The sequence below is a fragment of the Triplophysa dalaica genome, chromosome 14, assembly GCF_015846415.1.
Source record: "Triplophysa dalaica isolate WHDGS20190420 chromosome 14, ASM1584641v1, whole genome shotgun sequence".
In the NCBI taxonomy this organism is placed as follows: Eukaryota; Metazoa; Chordata; class Actinopteri; order Cypriniformes; family Nemacheilidae; genus Triplophysa; species Triplophysa dalaica.
Genome location: NC_079555.1, coordinates 1550001 through 1574643, shown reverse-complemented (window position 1 = coordinate 1574643; position 24643 = coordinate 1550001). Strand labels below are relative to the sequence as shown.

Sequence of the window (24643 nt, the reverse complement as noted above, 5' to 3'; positions counted from 1 at the left end):
ATATAAAACCGTGAGATCAACCGCTTGTAAGAGAAATGAGTACATCAGCTCGAATTAAATCACAAGAGTTCCTTCGATGTTCTTTCATCAGCCTAATGCTTTTAATTTACCGCAGTTTATCCCAACGTTTCATTCCGTTCAATCCTTGAATGAATGTGCCGTGAGAAAATGTATGCCCGACCAAACAGAGAGGTAAATCCTGAGCGACAGCTGCTGAAAGGCAAGTATCTGTAATATTCATACTCCTATTTCGCGGCCTCATGGAAATGGAAATGATAAGCGTTCTAGTGCCGCTGCCTTCAAGACATGTCACAATAATCACATTTACGAGAGAAATGCATGTGAATGTCATGGAAATTCTGCATTGTTTTGGAGCCCCGAATCTGTGAGTTAGGGCCGAAGACGACTGATAACATCACAAGCTAAAAAAAATCTCAACTCGTGGTTAGGTACAATATGAACATACTCAACCGTTGGATTGAAATGAACCTAGGCTTGGGTCAAACAAGATTGTACCCAACCAAGAATATTCAAGTTATATTAAATTTGTGCAAATTATTTTACATTCATTATACTTTCAAACATTTGCTTTTTTTTACACAAATACAAGTTTGTGTTGTTATGCCTCCAAAATACTTTTGTTGTGTAAACAAACAGTTTAACCGCATGAAAATAGTGTCTTGTGAACTTCCCCTAAAGATGCAGATGTGAAACTCCAGGATTATGGACGTGACATAAAAATGCTCAGAGAATGAATTTGTTACGATTAATGCTCAGAGAATGATTATATTGAACCATCTGTTTATATTTTACTGAACCCTTGTTGATACAGTCTAAACATCAAACAATGTCGGTCTAAGAAAAAAATATGTATTTAACATGAGTTATGGATTTTTGGGAGATGATAAACTTTGTAGGATTTCTTTAAAATAAATTGCACAATCCTGAAGCAATAATACTCAATGAATGGAGAAGGGATGCCTCTTTATAGAACATAAAATATTTACTTTATATTCATTTTCATGTGTCCATTTATGAGGAATATGTAGCGTTATGGATGTGACAATCCTGAAAATGGCACTTACCTGACTATGTAAAATCATGCGCTAAAAATAAAACAAATGCTTTATGAATTTGAAGAGAGATCACGCATGGGTATTTGAACCACCAAATGGTAAAATTGCCTTTAAAAACGTATTTTTTAAGTGGTACAGTTGACATTACTTCTACGAACTAAGGAAGAGAAAAAGGTAAAACTGTCCCCTGCAACTGTTTTATTAAAAGCCAAATCACAAGACTTGTAAGCAGAAAGATCTCAGCAGGCCCAAAGCAGCAGAGAAGCAGAAGAGCGATGCTGTATTTAAAGTGAATGTGATGTTTACTGTAACAGCTGTGTTTGCCAATATACACATGAGAAGATTGACAGAAACTAAGTAACACTTCAAAACTCAGGACAAATCTCACCCCATCTTTCTTATCTCTCTCCAGGGCTCCGTTGAGGAAATCCATGGAAACGTCTTCGTTTTCATCCAACCACTGAATCACAAACGGCTCGAACCACCTGCAGAGAGAACAAGCCAACAGAGAACTGTGAAACTAAAGCACGCAAAATGTAATGCTAATCATGGAAATCACTAAAACAACATATTTTGGAAACACTAAACTGTTAGGGGTTTGTGGGTAGTATTGCTATGTGGTTTCCAGGTATTAATATTACTAGACATTAGTCTTAAAAATAAGGTTTATTTGCAAAAGCAGATAACTCCGTTTGGAAAAACGTTCAAAAATCCCAAAATAACTATATTTATATGGATGTTACTCACTGACTGCAATTCTTAATATTTGTGTAGTAACAGTTTGTAAACGCATGGAGCATTTAAGGCTGTGATGTTGAGGGAATAATTCCTGCGGGTACTTGAACAGGAGGGGTCTGAACGGATCTCTGTTAAATCAAATATAAAATGATGTGATAATCACTGTATTCTAGCAGTGACTTAAAACACGCTGAGCAAATGTTAACAGCTCAGAATGAACAGACAGAAATCAAGAAGGTGTTTGTGCGTGTGTGTAGGTAATGATGAAATCACATTTGACAGGTATTGTGGTGATGATGGTGTCACATTGTAAGTCTCTTAATTTTACCGTCAGCATCACGTATTATCGTTTTTGTCATGTTTGTACTGCATCAATGAACTAGATTGAATCTACCCCTCAAATTTCTGGAATTCATACAATTTTAATTCACCCTTAGTTAAGCTATAAATTCTTGGTTATAACTTTGAATTAATCTAGTAAATAAGGTTACATTTATTTATTAAAGTCATATTAAATGTTACCAAATTCAACGCCCTTGTAATTTTACATTTATCCAAAGCGACTTGGAAAAGTGAGAAAGCATAACATTTTCTTACATGTATCTTCCTTCTTTATTTTTCTTATTTTTTATGTATATAACCATATAAACTATGATTGTATGTATTCAGATCTCTCGTCTCATCTCGTTTCCTCGAGGTGTCACTGATTTTAATAAATAGGATGGGCGGAGCAGCTCTCCTGTATCTTCACTGCTAAATCAATTCTTCTTTGATTGACAGGTGTGTGGCTCTACCCTGATGCTCCATCCCTTCTGTCAACCCGCACCTAGACACCCATAACTCACGGTAATAAATGAGTGACGGCACATTCCGAGCCCAGTGTCTACAGATTCAGGACAGATGCATGATGGGTAATGTATGGATGTGGGGTTAACAGTTTCCATCAATACTGGTGGTGAATGTAAATCAGGGGTGATTTCTCCGAGGAGGCAGGACAGCTGCGCTTCCTCACAATCGTTTGGGTGTGAGAATCATTGACAGTACAGAAATAAAGCTGAACAAAATTTAAAAACGGTCTTTAATCTAAATTGATATACTGTATGTCAGGCCGATTTTGCCACTCTTGAGTTTATAGCGTTCTTATTGTTTTCTTACTGTCCTAAAGCATTATTTAATCAATCATTTAATACATTTTAAACCGTCAGAGAAATAAAAGACAAAACATATTTCTTAATGGAATCATTTTTTTTAATTAAAAGATTAAAATAAGGGCTATAAAACGATTTATCGTGATTAATCACATCCAGAATAAAAGTTTGTGTTTACATAATATACGTCGGTGTACTGTACATATTAATTTTGTATTTATGAACAGATACACATAAATGCATACATTTAAGAAAAATATAAAATACAACAATAAATAAACTTTTACTTAGAATTTCAATTATTTCTAAATATAAATGAATACATTTAAATATCTCCTAAATATAAAGACAAGTATGTGTATGTTTTGTCTTTATAAATACAACGTTAATATGCAGAGTACACAGATATATATTATGTAAACACAAACCTTTATTCTTGATGCGATTAATCGCGATTAATCGTTTGACAGTCCTATTTAAAATTAAACTTAGCATTGCTATTTGATTATTTAATTATTCAATAATGATTTAATTGCTTTTTGATGCTACATGATAAACTGTGTTCCTAAACCTGAAAAATAAACGTTAATTTGATAATGAATTTACACTGAAATGAAGCATATAACCGTCACACGCTCAAGCTGTAAACTCCAAGAACACGAACACGTGTGTGTGTGTGTGTGTGTGTGAGATGATCACGGTATATGGATTATATGAAGACTTACAGGGAATATTCGGGAGAAATTCCCTTGAATGCCGGCAGATCCCGCACGTACTCGTTGTGGAACCATTTCACTTTGAAGTGTAGATTCATGTACTCGGTGCTCTTGCATAGACAATGCTTCTCGTGTTCTGCACAGAACAAAAAAGAAGAAACAAGACATTTTATAATGTCACGTGTCACACAGCACACACGCTAACTCGCATCTCTCAAAAGCAAAACACTTTGCAGGACCACTGAGCCATTAAGAGAAATAAATCGATGACATGATATCATAACAATAGGGCCTGTAAAGTTGTGACGCCGGGAACTGGAGCGTGGTCTAATGTGTAATCCTTGTTCGACGTTTTGTAGATCTGCAGTTGCACACAGTGTGACAGTGACCACACTGAGCCAAGCTTGTCCAAAACAACCTGAAAAAGATGAAAACACGCACACCTGCGCAGACAGAGAGCAGACTGAGCCGGAGTCTCAGAGGGAGGCCATGATACACTCGACTGGTCAGATAATAAAGGTCAGAGAGGATTGTGGGTAGACCTCAACCCACAACAGCTGCTACTGTTAATGCACACACAGCGGGGAGAGAGAACTCTGACAGTCATTAGAGAGAGCACAGTGGAGTACAGCACCAAAAAATGACATCGGGGAAACCGTCAGACAGACGCGAGCTGCTTACTGCAGTTGTCAAACACCAGCGAGACACGTCAGAAAAAAGATTCAGTTTATGCAGTGTAACCTCTCGGCTCCCTCTGCAAACATGAAGATACATCACTCCTGCAAGACATTATCAATTCAGATCAACTCGCACCGTGTCAGTCGTGAAAGCATCGCTGTCCTTCTCAATGTTGGGTAGGTTACTCTGAAAAGTAATCGAATTACAAGTTACTAATTACATATTCAATGTTGTAATTAGATTGCTGTACAAACGACTCACTCCAAAAAGTATTTAATTACTTATTACTAATTACTCTCTGTATCCTACATCAACCTTGATTAGAATTGATTGTAACACGGCTCATTTGTATGCTTGATTCTAATTGGCCAGTTGCGACATTCTAAGGCTTGTTATTTTCAAATAACGACTGCTCAAAACTAATAACACCCTGTAACCCGGATGCAGCAAATCATTTTGAGAGGGGTAGTTCAATATTACACAAAAATAAATTACAAATATGTATTTTAATAACATATATGACATTATATTTACAAATGATTAAACCATTTACTTTAAAACCGAAACTAAACGGCTTTCCTCGCGGAAGGTCTGCATTCGTTAAAAATTTGCTAGTAAAATATTTCAAATTCACATTTTATGTCAAGTTTTTTTTCTCCTGTGGCAAGTGGCCGGTTAATAAGTGGTATAATGTACAAGCAGACGGCTGTTATTGCAAAATAAGCCACTTCAGTGTGATACAAGACACGTCGAGTCCTGATCAAACTGTCGGGGCATATTTCTGCGATAACAACCGGCTGCCTGTACATTATCCCTTACGTAAATATTGTTTGCAGAATGAAACTAAATGATCATTTTACCTTAACACATACATATAAAGAGTAAATTCTGTAAAAACAGAAAAATTTGAAATGGTCTATATGTAAAATAATTTGTAATAATAATTTGAGAATTTTATATATATATGTATAAAATATATAATATATTCTGCTTTAATGACAGCTTACTCCTTCTCTACTCTCTGTATTAATATGTAGTTATACGCAAGTCAAGGAAAAATTGTGAAAAGCACTTTACAAATAAATTTCAGTTGAACTGAACTAAAAAGATATGATCGTCTAACAGAGAACATTCATTCTACAATCCATTTACAATTTAACCAATTGTGTTTTTCCTCACTAATGTACCGGAAACTTCTCTCAAATATTTACAGTCTGTGGTAGTGAACATGAACGTGTTTGTGTCATTAGTTACCTCCATCATTGACACACTGTGAAGTTTTAATTTCAGGCCCTTCGGCTAAAATGACACGCTCACATGTTTCTGTCCTCTACACATCGCCGGACTGAGACCCGAGAGTCACTCGAACCTTCACCCCGTCCACCTGAGCTTTTAATAGCTTTACCTGACAAACAGCTCATCATGAGTACTGTCTTAAACATAAAAACACCAACACATCACAGAAATATAAACACAAAGATTTATTTAACAGCTACATTGGTCAATTGTGAACACGTTTGTTTTCTTTGTGCAGTTCTAGATTCTCATAATGTTGAAAGTGTTCTCCATCCTGCTTTCAGACTCACATCTGCACGCTTTATTCAAACAAATGACTTTTTTTAGCTGCACATTGTTGTCATGCAAACCAAGGAGACATATGAGAAGTGCAGGTTTAAATCCTCCGAGCGTTTCTGAACTGCAGTATTGCGTGGATATGCAGCATACGGGCGTTTGGTGATTTATCTTAAAGAGAAGGTAGCATGAGATCATGAAAATGGCATTTCATGCAGTCTGCTATGTTGCCGTGTTTGAAAGTAAGCTGTCTGCCAAGTTGTAAGTCTGAAGGTGAATAAATAACAAAGTTATTTGCTTGTAAAAATGGGAGTCGACTCTGAATCACACAAACGAGCCGTGAACTAGAACACCTCCATATCTACATCACTATACATAGTCCCCGCCTTCGTTTTGCTGAGACTGACGTGAAAACTTGTCTTTCCTCCCACAAACACTGTCTCTCGTTTGCTTATATATCATGTCTAGAGCCTGTGTTCTACGGTGTGAAACTAAGTCGTCTGAGGAAAAAATGGTTACAATTCATTTTTCAAACGATACCAAAGGAGTATAACCCCAGGGTTTGACTGTGCGCACGTCATTTCACCGAAGATTGCTTTAATAATATTGGCGCGTTCACTGCAGGGTATGTGAAACGACTATCCTTGAAAGAGGGGAAAATACAAACTCTATTTGGAACTGTTAGCTCCACCGAATCACAATCTGTAAGTGTGACTATTCATTTTTGTCTTAACTTCAAGAAATATTTTTGTACCTTATGTCAGTGTTTAGCTTTTGCATATAGCGCTAACATTAGCATGTACCGTTATTTCTGGGGTGTTACAGTTTGTTTATCTGGCTTTTAACTTTGCATTTTTACACATTTGCCCCACGTGCACCTATAGATATATTTGAGTGAAACTACAATAAGTTTTCGTAACGTTGACTTTCTGAAATGCTCTATGTACCATGGCAAAGGCACGGTTTAGACGAAATAATAGTATAACTACTAAAACAGTATTTTAAGAAAAAATATATATATTTCATTGATGAGCAAAAGCACAACATGCATGTTGTCACACTGGGTGTTTTTATGACAAGAGTTGTCACTTGCCACTGACAAACATCCTTCTCCAGTCGTGATGGAGTTTGTGTGGATAAGCGTCTTCTTCTTCTAGACTCGGGCTCAAATTGGTACAGTAAAATCACCACCATCTCTAGCTACACATATAATATTCATGACATCCAATCACATGTAAACCGTAATACTGTAATGATGGTAGTTGGGTTCCATTTGCACCAAATGATGAACGCGTTTGACCAATAACAACAGACTACACCATCTGACCAATCACATGACACAAGGTTAGCGGGTAGGCGGGGCCTAGACGGATGAATCGCGGAATGAATCATTTGAGAGTCAGTCAAGAAGTAAGGTACGTATAACTGCCTATTATTACGACATTATAGTGTTTAAACACATTGTATTTACATAAACTTGTTGTTGGACACTCCATAAACCAAAGTAGGGCCTAAAAAAACATATGCTAGGTACTCTTTAAAAAATCGTTCTGGTTTCGAAAATCACCCCGAGGGAAACGTGAGGGATATCAGACTCGCCGAGGTGCTGCCCCACGACCTGCTTCACCAGATAAAATATGGCAATCCATCAGCAGAAACTCTCTCACTTTCACATCAAAGCGATCATAATCCATATTTCACTTCCTAACAGGAGTTTTCCACCACAAATGAAGTCCTGATAAACACCTGCTGCCGTCTGCCATTTAAACAACGCTCAATCCGTCCGCGAGTTGTTTAAAGCTATTGTGCAGGAGGACGACGAGGATGTAAAAATACATTTATTTCTCAGGCAAATATTGGGCGAGTCTCACAGAACCTGTCAAACTATTTCTATCAGTATGGAAATGTAAAAAAATGATGTTTGCATTTTTATTCAGCCTCTCTGTGGCATCTCCGTTTGAAATATAGTGCATAAAACAACCTCCAAATTTGAGTTGAAGTCAAAGTACGTCAAAATGACACTTAACAGAAAATCTGATCATTGTTATAAGCATACCGTTATAAGGAGGAAACATTCAACAGAACTTTTATCACGTTTATCTTAAACCAAAAATACACATGTCCTTCATTTCTTGTGATTCTGAGGCTGACACGTGACAATCATTCATGAGATTCACACCTGTTGTGATGTAGATAAAGCTCACTCAGGGTTTAACTGTGAATAGATCTCTCGACTGCGTGAAGAGGCGTATAATACAGAAGAATCATGTGATGTGCTTCGACAGCTCTCCTTACATCACACGACCGTGTGGCACAGCGGACTGTGGTGGTTAAACTGTAAACCCCGGGCGGCCCCGAGTGGCTTTCAGTGTGTCCACCTCCTTCGGTCTGAAGTTCATTCAGGACCCTTGTGTCTCCAGAGACACACCCTTATTAAACTCCGGGCACAGCTGGCGTGAGCCTTTCTGACAGAACAAATTCAAGCGCAGTTGAACTTTAAACACAGGGGCATTGTGCTACTGTCACGAAATAACAGGTCACAGATTCCTGCTGCGCCTTTTAAACAGTTGTTAAATACACGTTTGAGATTACGCAACATGTATAGACATCTGTAAACACACGTCTGACTTTCTAATTCAATTCAAAATGTATTTCTATAGTGCTTTTACAATTTGGTTTCAGCAGCTTTACAGAAATTTCATTGTAGAACAAACAGTACAGCTATCAGAAATGCTTTAAAATAAGATAAATTTGAATATTTTGAAATATTGTTTTGCCATTAGTCTGACATTGCATATTTTTTCAATAAATGTATTAAATTTTCCCCATTTTTTATAAAGGTGCTTTGAAACAATGCGACATTATAAAAAGCTCCATATAAATAAACTTGAATTGAATTGGCCATTTAAAAGCCATACTGGTCAATGACTAACCCCAGTAAGCCCCAGACGTCTCTAAGAAAGCAATCTGGTCATTTTTGAACAGAAGGCATTATGGGTAAAATGAGGATCAGGTTTGGGGTTTGATGCTCTGATGATCGATCACAGACTGTTGACTATATAATGCATGAGTCGTAAATAAACCTTGAGGAAGAAATGCAAGAAATGCAAAATGTGAAAGCCTCTCTTCTCTTCTGGTAATGGTTATCAATTATGAATAAATTACAACTTGTCATGACTTGTAATTTAGGATGGTGGGCACAATTACTTAAGCGAAATGAAAAGTACAGCAATAATAAGATGTGATAATGAAATAATGAAAGGGAAATGTTTAAACAGAGCTCATCGGCGACTCAAACTGTGATATTGTCCGCCTCAAATCACTGTTCGCTCCTGCGGCAATGATGAGACTGAACCTCCGCTTATTAACCTCAACATTCAAACCACACCCCCTATAGTGCTTAAATACACCTCTTAACCCAAAAATATTTACAGGAAATCTTTCTCTCTCACTGCACCTCACGCAAAACCATCGCGTGATTTCAGAAGACCCACATCAGGATGAGTAAAGAGTTCTTTCTCTGGTGAAATATTTCCGTAAGAAAATGAAAATCATGCAACTCGAGGTTCTGCTTTCCGCAGTCTCCTCATTATAAACACACCCTGCATCTCATTTTCAAAGCACCTTCATTATACAGCAGCAAATAAAACCAATATAACCCATAAATCATATTTCTCTGCAAAGCATCTAAATTGTGAATTTGTCTGGAATACATCTGCATCTGGTTATGCATCACACATTTAGTAAAAGAAGCTTCTGTATTTAAGATGATCCCTCAACGGTAGGATTTGGAAAGTGGTACCCATGATACATAATGACCCTACAGCTGTTACTATGGCGATGGATACAGCACACAGTGTGTCTGCATGAGAAGAACATCGGCATGCACTTGTCTTACATCAGATTATTAAAGAAAAGCTGACAAGCACAAAACTAAACGTCTCACACAAAATGACCGGAGGAAAAGAGCAGCGCAACGATTCAATGAACAATCTCTCTCACTTTACATCTTCTTTCTCTCTCTACAATCTCTACTTCACACTCTGCGATAAAACTGAATTAAATATAACACAAAGAAAGCAGATTAATCACAAGTTAAGTTTAAGGTTTGTTCCTTCTCTCTCCTTTACTTCATCCAGAGAGGATCTTATTATCCAAGGTTCATCGCTTCAGCTCGGCCGCTCATAAAGATGGCTGCGAAATGAAAACTGCGGTTTTGATGAAGAATTTCTCTCCAGACCGATCTGAGGGGGATTATTGATTCCTGAAGATAAGCCTGGTATTAAAATCACTGCTTTAATTCTGCACTTCCATTCAATCCAAATCCCTGCACGGATATTTCTGTCTGGTCTCACACTATAGATGTGATTGCGTCTACGTCTGCTTTCACAATGAAATTACATTCCGTCTATGTACTCCAGTTGAATTTGCATCCTCACACAAAGCAGCGGTGTGTCATAAAATGATTGAGATTACAATGGTTTATTGAATACTTTCACTGTAGCTTTCGAGTCATTTATGGAGCTCAACAGTCCCGTTGCTCAAACAGTAACAGTGCTGCTGACTGTCCAGCCTTGAAATATGTGGAAACATTTTTTTTAAAGAATATACATATATATTGTTGCCACATATTTCATATATATAAATATATATATATATGTATCTGATAGATTCCATATTTTTTAGATAAGCAATAAAGGCAGTGCACTGTCAATATGGTCACATGGCAGAACAGACTTAAAGGTGAAAATGTATTTAAAAAAACAGATACCAAAAATAGTGCAGAGAAAAAAAATCTATAAAAAAATTATAATAAATACAAAATGTATTCCCCCTCGAATTTGACTCTTTTTGTCTGCAGTACATAAAAAAAGATATTTTGAGAAATGTCTCTGTGGTTTTGTGCTCACTAAATGAAAGTCAACGGTGTTCAACGCTGTTTGGTTATCAACAATCTTCAAAACGTCTTTTGTGTTCTGCAAAAGACAAACTCATTCAGGTCCGCTATGACGTGAGGGCGAGTTAATGATTGGGAACTGTACATGATGAGGAATATTCATTCAGATTTGTTCTTTTAGGGACGCTAGCATGTATTAAAGGTCTTTTCTCGATACAGTGACATAGGTTAACTTATAACCAGTTAAGGGTGCAGAATTAAGAACAGAATACAGTTTTACTTGCATTGCAATTGACATATTATCTGCCCCCAACAGCATTTGAGTTCGTCCCAAATCATAGTATGTTGAAAAAAGTATTCTTTGTAATAAGTGTTCAGATGGTGAAATAATACTTTAATAAAAGCAGTGTGAGTTTAAAGAATTAAGTTTTTACTAGATGAATTGGGATGTTATTGTAACAAGCGCGAGCGCAGTGCTGTCCCCTGAGGTTGGGCTTCAATCACGTCTCAGTCAGACCCCCCCTCGGGTGCTTTCAACACAACACACTTTATATTTCTCACAGTGATTACATTGATTATTAACCGTCACAGACTCAATCTCTCCTTCACTGTAATGACCCCCTACAGCTGCTCATCTTACAGTGACAAACATCTTTCATGTCAAGTGAAGAACAGGAATGTTGTATCTTACGTTTGACGTTTGAAAACTGCAATTTAATATCACTGTTTGTCAAAGGATACATTTATAAATTCACCCCCAGGTCATTTCAAACATGTATGACTCTAAGCAGTGGGGAGATAAAGGCCAGTAAATCATCACACACCCTTTATTTTTGCTTAACTAAAAGACAAAAAATCAATTCAGAGTCCAAAATGTCTTTTAATAGACAATATGGGGAAAAAAATAGCACACCACTCCAAATTTTCATTTAATCATCAGTTCATGGAATGAAACAAAATTTATTATTTTACCAAAAGACTACAAATAGTAAATTCAGAAAAACTCGAAACAATTGAAAGGGTTTCACCTCTTTCCCATGTCTCATCCCCTCTAAACAGTAAAAGCGCTATGAATAAGGAATATTGTTTCTACGTCCATCCCTGATGTACTGTATAGATTTAAAAACTGAAGGATGTGTCTAACAGACTTTTAAAGAGACTCTACTGCCTCCCAACAACAGATTTAATTTTAATAGCACTTACAGTATATAAAAACACTCAAATCAACCCAGAGCCTCCATTCTCTAGAGTCTATCACTTCAACAAACTTTCTCTATTATCATGATTTTTTTCTATAAGACAGCAATGTGTTCTCTGAGACTCCAAAAAAAATCGAATCAATCTCAACAGAACAACCTTAGATTCATTGGGTTTCCGAACGCTCTGATATTTGCCAAAGGCATCAGAGAAACAAACGCCATGAGATTTACTGTATAAACACAGACTGATACTGAAGAAGAAGATCAGATCGGAACGTCAGCCACATCGAGAAATACAGGAGAGCAAGCAGATGACATGAATGAAACCTCTCGCTCCTTTGAGAGCCAACAGAGATTAACAGTGAATCAATACAAGCAAACAGCAGAAGAGATTTATACCTGTGTCGCTGCGTCCAGATTGATTAAAAAAAGCTCTTACACAGTGTTATGCTTCCTCAACATGAAGATTAACAACATGCTCATGTGAAAAAACGGACAGACTTCTCCTTCAATGGTTAAGAGAGGTTTAATAGAGATCGAGAACACAGATAACATCAATCCTGTCAACTTGGTAATACTTAGGTGGGACATTTTAACTAGAAATAATTCCATGTCTTACATCTTAACAACGTTGGTTAAAAAATGTCACTAGTATCAGTTAAATTGATGATGGCACTGATATTTTGTTATCTAAAGCTTTTTTGGGGGTCACTGTATGTTTTAAGGCTCTTCACAAACACTTCTACACTTCACCGTTCGCCGTATCTCTCTAACACTTCTGCTGTCCTGATTATCGACCTCATACCTCGGAGCCCGACTGCTGTTTTGGTGACTTTGAACCTCAAACCTGGTCCAGACACACACTAACACAGAAACCAGACTACCTTACATGAGTCTAAGCTTTGAAGTGTGAACAATTTCACAGCTCGACGAACAACATTCACAACGACGCTCTCCCTCCTGCCCCGGAAAATACAATTCTTCCTGGATATCATCCACTCGAGATGTGTGGCACAAAACAAGCCTGTTGAGTTTACTGCGTCGGCCTCATTCACACAATAGAATGGCTTGGAGTCATTCACTTTCAAAACAAAACTTCAGCTGTGGGGAAATCATTTCCTGAAACATTAGAGAAGAAATAAACATTTTCAGACTTCATCTTGTGCTGTCGTTGCTCGGTTAAATGAAACACCTTCGTCTTCTTACCAAGTGCCATCAGACTGAAAAACATCAAGTGCATCAAAGCCTTCATTACACAACGTTGACAAAACACACACGTCCTGCTAAGTGCTTCTGGGTGAGAAGTTAGACAAATGAGTTGGGCGCTCAGGGCCGGTCTTTAAATAAACAGGTCAGAGAGAGAGCGAGACCCCTGGAGGACGAGCGAGACCTTCAACTGAACAAGACTTCATAATGTGCTTTAGCATCTCAAGACGTCCATGACTCAGTCGACATTAGCGGCTGTTACTGTAAACCACAAAGAATGATCTGTATGCTGAGTTGCGACAAACATTAACACAGCGTTCATTTTTTAAAAACAGAGATACGCAGTTTGGAACCTATCATATGTTTTTTGCTAGTTTGAGCCTGACGCAGTTATCATTTTCACGCCATGCCATAAATAACAAATCTGGCTTGTCCTGTAGATTGGCTGCTCGGGCACTTTAACCGTTTTGTTACGTTTAAATACGTTTCATTGCTAGAGAAGCGTCCAGTCTTTGCTCTTGCAAATTCCACCGTGTAAACAGCGAATCTGCCATCTGGCTCTTAAAGGGAATGGGAGATGAGATTGTGATTGGTTAACAGCATGATTTGCCCAAAATACACCCATGATTCATTAAGAGAATAGGGGCAAGCGTTTTAGGACCATTTTCCTGGCACACTGAATATTTTTGATGTCCTTTAACAAGCAAATGTTTATTCGGACACGCCATAACTGCACTTGCACCTTGGGCTTCAGACCATGTGGTTAGATCCTCATTAAGAGAATATACAATCTGTGAAAGTAAAAAGTGAAGCGTTTTTTTATACTAATAAAAACAGATTGGCTTTATTTCTGCCATATCTGATTCTTGGTGAGATCAAACTGATGTGGTGTTTTAAGAAGATGTGTGTCTGCCCAGCTTGTGCCATACGCAACCCCCTTTATCACGCCGCAGGGCGATGACATCGTCCATCGCGATGTTTTCACTGTAGCCATTGTCCGATGCTAATTTGGTAGACATCACCTAAGCCTAGTTGTAACAAAACGTTGTGTAAAGACTCCTCTCATCTCTCCAGCTATACAGTGTGTCATTTATTGTCCAACCACATTTATTTTCGCTCATACTCGATGTAAGTCCATAAACCCAAGTAATACATTTCATCATGGAAGCGAGATAAACCTTTGATTTTCAGCAAATTATATCATCAAACATCCAGTCGACTCACATATTAGAGAGCGGAGTCATATCTAGAGTGCAAAATAGTTAAACATTTGGGTGTGGAGCTTTGTCAATGGAAAAGTTCACCCAAAAATGGTTCCCATTTACTTTATTCCTACTATCGAAAGCCAATGGGGACCACTTTTTGGGTGAACTTGGATCAAAAACCAACAACCTACCAACCCCCTAGAAAACCCTAGCAACCAAAGGACAGGCCATTCAGAACACCAAAGCACAGAAACATCACATGTCAGCGCTAAACAAGTTAGTGTAAAATCCAGTTTTCTCCTCACATCCAAATGCAGAAGTGCATCCGAAACTCTAAATCTGAGCTTTACAGCCTTTCATCTTAACGTCTATGAAATGAACCCTATCTCACACTATATCACAGATAATGAACACAGTAGGAGAGAGCGAGAGAGAGAGAGAGAGAGAGAGAGACGGGGGGAGCTGACAAGGTTCATATGCGTATTTACCATGTACAGTATGAATAAATCAGCATATAAATGTATGTAAAACCCTCAGCCTCAGATCACATTTATGGACTTTTATGGTCAAATCTGCCTCGTTGGTGCATGAAATTATTTGACTATAAGATTTGCAGCACACGCAGCATACCATGTGTATATTAAAGTTTACGGTACTGACATAAAACCTCAGATAGTTATAACAAAGACAAATCAACAGAGATCAGAAAATCGCAGATTAGGTGGTGCAAACTTTTGACACTAAAAGTGCCTAGCAACCATCCAGAAGACCCTAGCAACCACTGAGCAACGTGCTAAATAGCACTCTGAGAACTTTAGCAACTTTATATCACGGCACCAACAACCGTTCATTTAAAGGGAGATTTATGAATTACTCAACCTTGAGTTGTTCCAAACCTGTATACAATTATTTGATCTGTTAAACAGAAAGAAGATATTTAGAAAAATGAGCAACTGAGATTTCTGGGGCACCATTGACTACCATAGAAGGACAAATGTTAATGGTAGTCAATGGTGCCTCAGAACTGTTTGTTTTCCCAAATTCTTCTTAATGTATCATTGTGTGTTAAACAGAACAAAAACATTATACAAAAAATACATAACAATCTACTTTGGTAGTCAATGATGCCCCAGAAATCTCGGTTGCTAACATTCTTCCAAATATCTTTCTCTCCGTTTGGAGGCTTGGAAAATCGTGAGGTTGAGTAATTGCTGACATAGTTTTCATTTTTGGCCGAATTATCCCTTTTACAAGATTATCTATCTCAGTAGGGGTTTCTCTCATTTCACATTTTAACCGTGCTAAAATAACTGTAACACACCATCTCAAAGTTGAATTACACATCAAACAGCTGAGAACAGCAGGTTCACCTCTCAAAGGCATCATCGCTCATGTTTATTTGCCATTTATTTACATCATTATTTTCTTCTTCTGAAGGAGACAATCATCATGCACACATTATTATACCCCGGCTGATGATCTGATGCAGTTTATTCGGAGAACGTGAAGACGTTCTTTAAAGTGTGTCTTTAAAATTTGTTAACACAATACTTCACTACAACCAAACTTAGGCTAATTAAGTCCTTTTAACTGTATCATCTGTTCATTGTGAGTTTTTTAATACTTCAGCATAATTTAAACAGTTAATGGATAACAAGGTAATGAGGAAGATAAATATTTAAACCCGGGATAATAAAGTTTATGATGACACTTCTGTTTGATCTGATCTGAATCTTTACTGTCAGATGTGTCAACTCTGCATTTCATATCATATTATCCACTGCATTTTTACTGATTTACTCAATCATTTTGAAGAGAAGCGATACAGAAGCTTGGATGGAAACTGTTTTTCTTACATCTTAATAAAATGTTTAAACTGCAGTGGATTTTACGGTAGAACGGGCATCATTATTTTAGTATTCTGCAGACACTGTCAATATTTCACTACCGAGCTCAGAATGACTTTAAACGTGTTCATCTACTGAACAGATGGGTAAATCTTCACATCTTCTGTTAGTGGAGATTATAATGAGGTTATTTGGACAGAAACACATTTGTGTGAAGTTAAAGACAATATTTACATTTCACTACTGGTTATATAACTGTGTATTTGACAAAACCTTGAATCTAAAAAAAGGCATGTATAATAAATTGAATTAAATTGGTTGGCTCAATACAGATATTCTTTAATCTCATTGTTGGTGATATAGAGTATATACAGTAAAATTTCAGTTTAACGCCCATTAGCATAGTCAGAATCATATCTGTTTGTAAATAAAATTAACACCATCAATTAAACATCACATCAAATATATCTTCTAGCACCAAACCCTTAAAGTCAAGTTATTAATTGAGCCAGAAGTTGTCAACATGTCTGTAATACATCTCCATAAAAGGGAAGGAAGGAGGCGGGAACCGGCAAACATTTAAAACATTTAATAAAGTAATATAACAGCTGGCGGCCCCTCACGGACGACCACCGGTGAACAAAACATAAATACAAACATAACACAAGTCCGGGCCCGGTCCTCTCTCTTCGACGGTCCGGTCGCTCGATCCTTTTATATGCTCCCAATCTCCTACGTGATTCAAGCCCGGTGTGCGCACAGCTGGCACTAATTCACAATTACTCACCGGACTCGAACCACGGTCTCGCCCCGCCTACTCTAATACAATGTCAAGACAGCTCAAACCAACAGAGCTATGTGTGTATATAATAGCTAATGCACATCAATGTCAACACAATTTTGTGGATTTGTGAAAACAGAGCAAGTGTGTAGTGAGTGTGTGTGTAATCCACAAGTTCCTATAGCAACCTATGGCTGGTGCTGTGTCTCCCAGAGAGAACCTTCTGTCAAACACTTCATTCCCAGAGATGGCCAGAGCAAAATATTCACATATATACACATACATATAGAAGGATCAAACTTATATAACATTTATAAGTCTATGAGTGTGAGTGTGTGTTCATTAAAGGGGAAAACCCTTCAGATGCTCCACTCTCAGAAGTGTGTGCGTGTTTGTGTGTGAGAGAGAGAGAATAACCTTTACATTCATTCACCTTTTACTGTAGAACAGCTCTGGATAAAAGTGTGTGTGTGCACGCCACAGCTTTTGATAGCAGGCCATTTGTGGTGAGATTCAAATATCACGGGTCGATCAGAATTCTAGACCTCTGTCCTACTGACACCGACATCACAAACAATTACTTTCACAAATAACATCCATACAAAATTCAATCCAAACCACACTTTCCCATCACCAGAATGACAATTCTTTACCAATGCATTGGAGGCACACCATACACCTTTAAAAATAAAGGTGGTTAAAAGGTTGCGATGCCATAGTAGAACCATTTTGTCAAAGGTTCTTTAAAGAACCATCTCTTTCTTGCTTTCTTATAATCTGAAGAACGATCAGATGATTAAGGATCTTTATGGAAACGAAAGTTTCTTCAATGGCATCGAAGAACCTTTTGAAGCACCTTGTTTTTCACGAGTGTAACATTCTGTTAACATAACATTTGTTCTTACGTGTTCCTGTAATGCAAAGGTCATGGGCCAGAGACCACACAAACTGATGAAAAACAAATGTATAGACTGAATGCTTGCAAGTCATATTGTATAAAAGTGTCTGGCAAGTGCATCAATCTAAAACTCTTCTTAAGTGTTAAGTAAAATATCTTTCCGGTGTATGAAATACCCAAACTCAATCCTCTAAACACAAACTTTAACAACATCAGACCAATTTGATACACCCACAAAGTATTTACTATAAAGCAAGGGTCATATACAGTATAAATAAAAGTGTCAATCAACAAGAGACCGCCCACATTTAGCCACATTCAACGTCTATTCCGTTTACTATACAACCCATTTAAAACATGAGATAACAAACTGTACATTAAACAGTTTATCAGAAGAGCTGTGATTTGATAACTCGGTTTGGTTTGGTTGAGTTGATCTGTGACATCTGTCAGCAAAACCTCTGAATCTGCTGAAAACTTTAAAGATGAAGCGGGACTCACCCTCCATCGCGTACTTCATATCCAAAGCGAAGAGGTTCCACATGATCTCAGAACTAATTCGGCCCATATTCAGCTCTTGCGGGAACCTGAATGCAAATAAAAACACACCCCATTACATTAATGAAGCAATCTGTTCAGCTGGAAATTCGTACATTCATCTTCATTAGGGATCTGGGTTTTGGCCGACTCAAAACCACACACATGCATGAGACCAATGTTATAACTGCAGTGTGGAGGAAACGCTTCAGTCACTATGAGAAAGAGCGCTTAGCGTAAGCGAGTATTTGAGCACATTCACAAAATTTAGCACATATTGTACACAGGCTCCAATTCCACTGCTCTATCACCAGTGCTGTTTCTATGGCAACCGCTGCATCCGCTGCCGTACCGTATCGGTGAGTGAATTGATTGGTTCTGTGCTCAGCACCACTGCTCAAAAACAATCTTCAAACCAATTTAGACCAGTCTTAGCTCGGTTTAGGACCGGTTTAATTGCTCCGAGATGGACGGAAGCACTATATAGATGCAGTGGAGAGATTCATTCAGTCGAATCTCAAGAGATACAGTACGTGGTTTAAAATGTCTTTTGGGCTGATTTGATGTACAAATCTAAATATGTAGGGACTGGATCATTTGGCATGTGTTGGTTCAGATGGTGAAGTCTATATCATGTAAAAGCAAAGTCCAGAAGGTGTCTGTGTAAAACTAGAAATCTGAAAAATCTGTGAAGCAGCCTTTTTTGTGGCGTTGTGGCGATTCAAATGCAGAATTTACACAGATACACAGACTTAAAGCTCAACTGTTATTCCCTTAAATACATGTTAATTCATAAATCTACTTCATTTTCATATATGGCTTCAATACTAAAGAAATGTAATAAGGAAAAACAGATACACACACATGTGTTGGTATTGTTACGAGAACTTTTCTATGAATGGTTTGAGTTAATGAATAGCAGGACAGAAGAAAGAGCTGAATAAGGAAAAAAGCTTGAACCAAGAGATAAACAGAGAGTGAGAAAAATTGGATTCTTCTTTCGGTTGGTCTTGTGTGTTCAATTATTCAGTTCTTTTGCCTGCTGGTGAAATTCTGCGAGAGAAAGGATTATCAATGCTATTCTCAAACACACACGCACGCACACATGCATACGTACACACGCACACACACGCGTATCCACATTCAGTATTGCATTTCATTGCATTGTGTGTAGAAATAATGTAGTCCACTTTTAAGCTTTTTAGATAACATACACGTATGTACTACTAACAAACACTTAAAGGATGTCTCTCTGATCTACTTTTCTTATACAATTACACAAAAAAGTTGTGTGTAACGCACTGGTTAATGATGGGAGTGTAGGCTGTTCTGTCATCATCGATTATAGACACCATCAGAGTGATGAGTTTGGGCCAGAAGTCCAGGTTCTTTATAGACGGACCCTGTTCCTCCCGCGGCAAATCCTGTTTCCTCGCCTATAGAAAGAAAAACAAAGAGAGACAGATTCATTTAAGATAAATGACACCGTTTGTCCTTTTTCTCCCTCTCACAGGCAGCGTTTTGTTAAGTTTCAATAATTTAATCAGGGTAACTGATAACAGGAAGACTTCTTTTAACAGTGCATTTCGGTAAAGCGTTTGCTTAATAAGACATTTCACTCGAGGAGGATCACATTCACACACACACACAGGACTCTAAATTTGTGATTACGATCATTTACACCCCAAAAACAAAAAAAGTGAATTCAGAGAATCTAGTGCTTCTTTCTATAAGCGTTTCAATGTCCTCATTGATTAGCCCGATCCGACCATTATAAAACACAACAGAACCACCTCAACAGTGTCTCACAGCGTGTGAAACTCTGGATAAATAACATGAGATGTGTTGGATTAAAGGTGACATTATTTGGCACAAAAAACAGAATTTACTCTGATGATGGATAGTTGTCACAGATCCGATTGGCAGAATAAAAACTCTCACCCATCCCCACTTCCCCGCCCTCACCGACTCTCACAATGCTTTTCTGAGATCATATCAAGCGTATTTGATGGACAATTGGGCATCATGCCAGCCTATTTCTGGCATCTTTCTGGACTGTGTTCCACAGCAGGACGCTTCTCTACCAAACCCCAGAGCTTTGGACCTCTCAGGCTCCTGAAAATCTACAGTTAGACATCTAGATTTCTTTATTTCATTGCATAGAAAGACACAAAAACAGTGACGTGAAGCTGTCCGTGGTGCTGAAAGAGTTGTGCATTCTGATTGGTCGCTTTTTTAATACAGTCGGGGCTCAAGTATTGGCACTGACATCAATGTTTTGTTTTGCAAAGTTTCTGCTTTAAGCTGTAGGGGTATTCATTCACATTGTTTTTAGACTTTCATGAGTGAACTGATGCATTTTAAACTCCCCAGATGTCAATCCCATGTAGAGAACATTTGCTAATCCTCAAAATGCGAGTGGATAAACAGAAACCCACAAACTGTCATCATCTCAGAGCACTAACAAGCCAAGAAACTTTGCCATCAGTCAAGATTTGGCCTATAAGTAATTATCTAGCATGCCAGAGCGAATTACAGAGGTTGTGAAAAACAAGGCTCAACACTGAAAATATTGACACTTGGCATAATTATGTTTTTTGCCAATAAACGCCTTTAAAATTTAAGATATGCTATCGTAAGATATTCAGTATACCATAGAAATATATGGAAAAATAATCTTCAAATACAGAAGCAGCAAACTTTGCAAAACACATTTATGTCCCTTCAAAAACTTTTGGCCACAACTGTAGTATCACAAACAAAAGTAATATTTGGATTTCTTTCCCTGAGGTCCACCAATTACAACATGTTTGTATTAAAATGTGGTCAGACGTAAATTCACTCTTAAAAATAAAGGTGCTTAAAAGGTTCCTCACACCGATGTCATAGAACAACCATTTAGTCAAAGGTTCTTTAAAGACCCATCTCCTTGTTACATTTATAATCTAGGTAACCTTTTTTGCCAAAAAGAACTGTTTGTGAGGGGGCGATCAGACAGAACTTGTTTTTTGCTGTTAGACTCTCCTGTTTTTAATTGTTTTCAATTGGCAGGGAGCATTTTTCGCGCTGCTTATGCGTGTCAAACGCCTCACGGTTTAGGTGGAGTGCCTGAAAATGAAAAGAGAATCAACTCTGACAATCCTTGACTGACAGGAAAGCTGATTCGGTGGTTACATAGAAAAATGAATAAGACACGCAGCGTGCTGGTCTTTTCAAAAAGTTAACATAAATAGCAGTGCAGTGCGCTGCGTTTTCAAACAGAAAAGGCGGGTTCTGTGTGATCGCCCGCTAAAACGGTTCCTCATAGATCCCTTTACACAGAAATAGGTTCTTCTATGGCGTGGTGAAGCGCCTATATTTTTAAGAGTGTAGTTTACAGGAACGTCTTCATGCTGAGAGGCAGATTTTAAAACATGAAAGCACACATTCACGTTCCACTACTAATGTCTCTGTGCACAAAGCACTGCTGACTTTACAGGAATTCATGCTGAAATCTGTGTCTAGTATGCGAGCATTAGAAATGCGCTTTGGATTAAGAATCCAGCTCCTTGAGGGTGTTGAGTAATATGTGCTGAATTAGATTACAGTCCACAGAGTTCTGATGCTCGCCTTACAGAAATGATAGAAACATTCGTCCTAGATTCCCTGGAATGGACAGAATGCGGAACATCATGATACATTTAATTTACATAGAAAATAATTACTTTTTCACACACAGGAAATATGACAAATATTACATTAATTTTATAAAATTATATAAAAAATGTGCACACACACACACTATTCATTTATGTCACAGTGACATATACAGTGCTATAAACAAACGAACAGCACTAAGACAAACATAAAGAGACTAAGAACCCCCTTACTCACAGTGTACACAAACACAGAACACTATCACACTATACAGCTGAGGCACTCCTCGCAAATGTGACTTCAGACACGGGATGGATTTTCCTCAGGGGTGTTTGTGTGCGTTTGTGCGCTTCCGTTGTTTGAGAAAGGAAATGAGTACAGAAGCTCACAGTAAATCTCTCGCACTGGTTTAATATGAGTGTGTTTACATTTGTGTTTTCAAATGTAAAGATCACGAATATCACTGCCAAATCTATAGCCCCGCCCCTGCAGTGAGAGAGAAAAAAGGGGACATTGACTATGAACATCGATTTGAACCCCAAAACACCTTCCCTGACTTCAAAAGTGGACGAAAAGTAATGAAAAAATGATGATGTGAAAAAATGATTTCTACATAAAATCAATGCACAGGAATTACAGATTTCACAAAAATCTCCACTGAAAACATCCCACATCAAATAAGATTTTGGTGAGAATTGATTCAAGCAATCGATTACAAAAATACACACTGCACATTTCCACTATCCAGAACGCCAAACTCTTCCTTCATTCATCCCAAACACACACAAACACACATTTACACAAAATCTCTTAGACTGACTGAGAAACTAATACACCTCAACACAAAGTGATGCAATGCATGAAGATAACATTACAAGACAGAACACAAAAAAACAACACACAACGCCTAAAGCACAACTATCTGCATAACACACAATGGGCTCTTCCTCTTCCTCACTCAAGTATGGAACAATCTCTCTCTCTCATGCTCTCACGCTCTTTCTCTCTTTCTCTGTCTCTCTCTCTCTCTCTCACACACTCTTTCTCTCTTTCTCTCTTTATCTCTCTCTCTCTCTCTCTTTCTCTCTTTATCTCTCTCTCTCTCTCTCTCTCTCTCTTTCTTTCTCTCTCACGCTCTTTCTCTCTCTCTCTCTCTCTCTCTCTCTCTCTCTCTCTCTCTCTCTTTCACGCTCTTTCTCTCTCTCTCTCTCTCTCTTTCTCTCTCTCTCTCTCTCTCTCTCTCTTTCTCACGCTCTTTCTCTCTTTCTCTCTCTCTCTCTCACGCTCTTTCTCTCTCTCTCTCTCTCTCTCTCTCTCACGCTCTTTCTCTCTCTCTCTCTTTCTTTCTTTCTCTCTCTCTCTCTCTCTCTCACAAAAGAGGGATTTTATTGCTCTTTCATACCGCAGGAGAATTTCTATTTGAGTTTTATTTTGCTTTTCAATCTATTTTACTTCTGTAATGAGATGCAACATGGTATTGAACGAGAGAAAAAACACACAGGGCAGTTTTGTGAAATATTCCAGAACGGAATATTGCACATTTCTGAGCTTAAAAAATCTATAGAGTAACATCTGAGTTCTATTCAGCTCTTTTGATTGGAGGCTTTGACTTGAACGGTACTTGGATTTGTCGTGAGAGCTGTTTAAAATCCTTTAACATCACTGGGGACTGAATCTCAAAAGACAAAAAAATCCTCAATGCTGTCAATTCCCTTCATCCACGTTTCTTTATTCTTCAACCTCCGTCTCCCTCTATCTCTCTCACACACATCACACTAACAGGATTCGGTTGTTTCTGACCTCCCCCCACCCCACTCGTGTCTTAAGAGCTTCCTGACGTGATTATATAACCCCCTTCCGGAATTCTGTTATATTTTAGATATAAGACATCAAGAGAATGCACCCACTCTGATAGCAGAAAAAAAGTCCTCTTTCCCCTGAACAGGCTTTTGCCGAGTTTACCAACAAGGATGAGATGTTTCTGATCCAAAGTCACTAAAAATAAACCTTTCCTCCGCTAGAGATTCATCTCTCTCCTCTGGCCGAGGGTTTGTGAGCATTATACAGGGCTGATGGAGATTCACTCGGTGTCTCTCTTTTTGCCTGAGGATGAGAATCTAAGCGAAAAATCAATCCGATTTCCAAAAGATGGTCATTTATAAAGAGTAAAGGTCTTTGCACATAGAGTCCAAAATTTTCGTATACGTTTTTTCGTATGTGGCGCCTGTTTGTACGTTGTCTCTGAATGGTCAAAACACCTCTCAAAAAACTTGCCACGAATGCTAAAAACGCAGAAAATCAATCCAAGTCCAAATTTTTTTATGACGGACGAAAATATCGAAAGCAGTGTTTAAATGTGATTCTTTTAAATGTGGGCCTTTAATATTAGTATAAACTGTCAAAAACATGTCCAGGTCATCACTTTAAGTAGAATCTATGTTTTAGTCTTAAGATTTTAAAGGAAATTACGGATATTAATAATTATGTCAAATGAAAAAGCATCCAATAT

The 24643-nt window shown here is 37.9% G+C and overlaps 1 protein-coding gene across 4 annotated transcripts in view; it reads right to left on the bottom strand.

The window, feature by feature from the left end:
- LOC130435383 (protein unc-13 homolog C) overlaps positions 1-24643 on the bottom strand; it is a 99128-nt gene that overhangs the window by 25205 nt on the left and 49280 nt on the right. For all 4 annotated transcript variants that reach the window (XM_056765974.1, XM_056765975.1, XM_056765976.1 and 1 more), the window contains exons 19-22: positions 19801-19934; positions 18463-18548; positions 3688-3814; positions 1465-1561 (exon numbers count right to left, since the gene is read on the bottom strand). In XM_056765974.1, coding sequence (XP_056621952.1) covers positions 1465-1561; positions 3688-3814; positions 18463-18548; positions 19801-19934 — 444 coding nt within the window. The remainder of the gene's footprint in view (positions 1-1464; positions 1562-3687; positions 3815-18462; positions 18549-19800; positions 19935-24643) is intronic.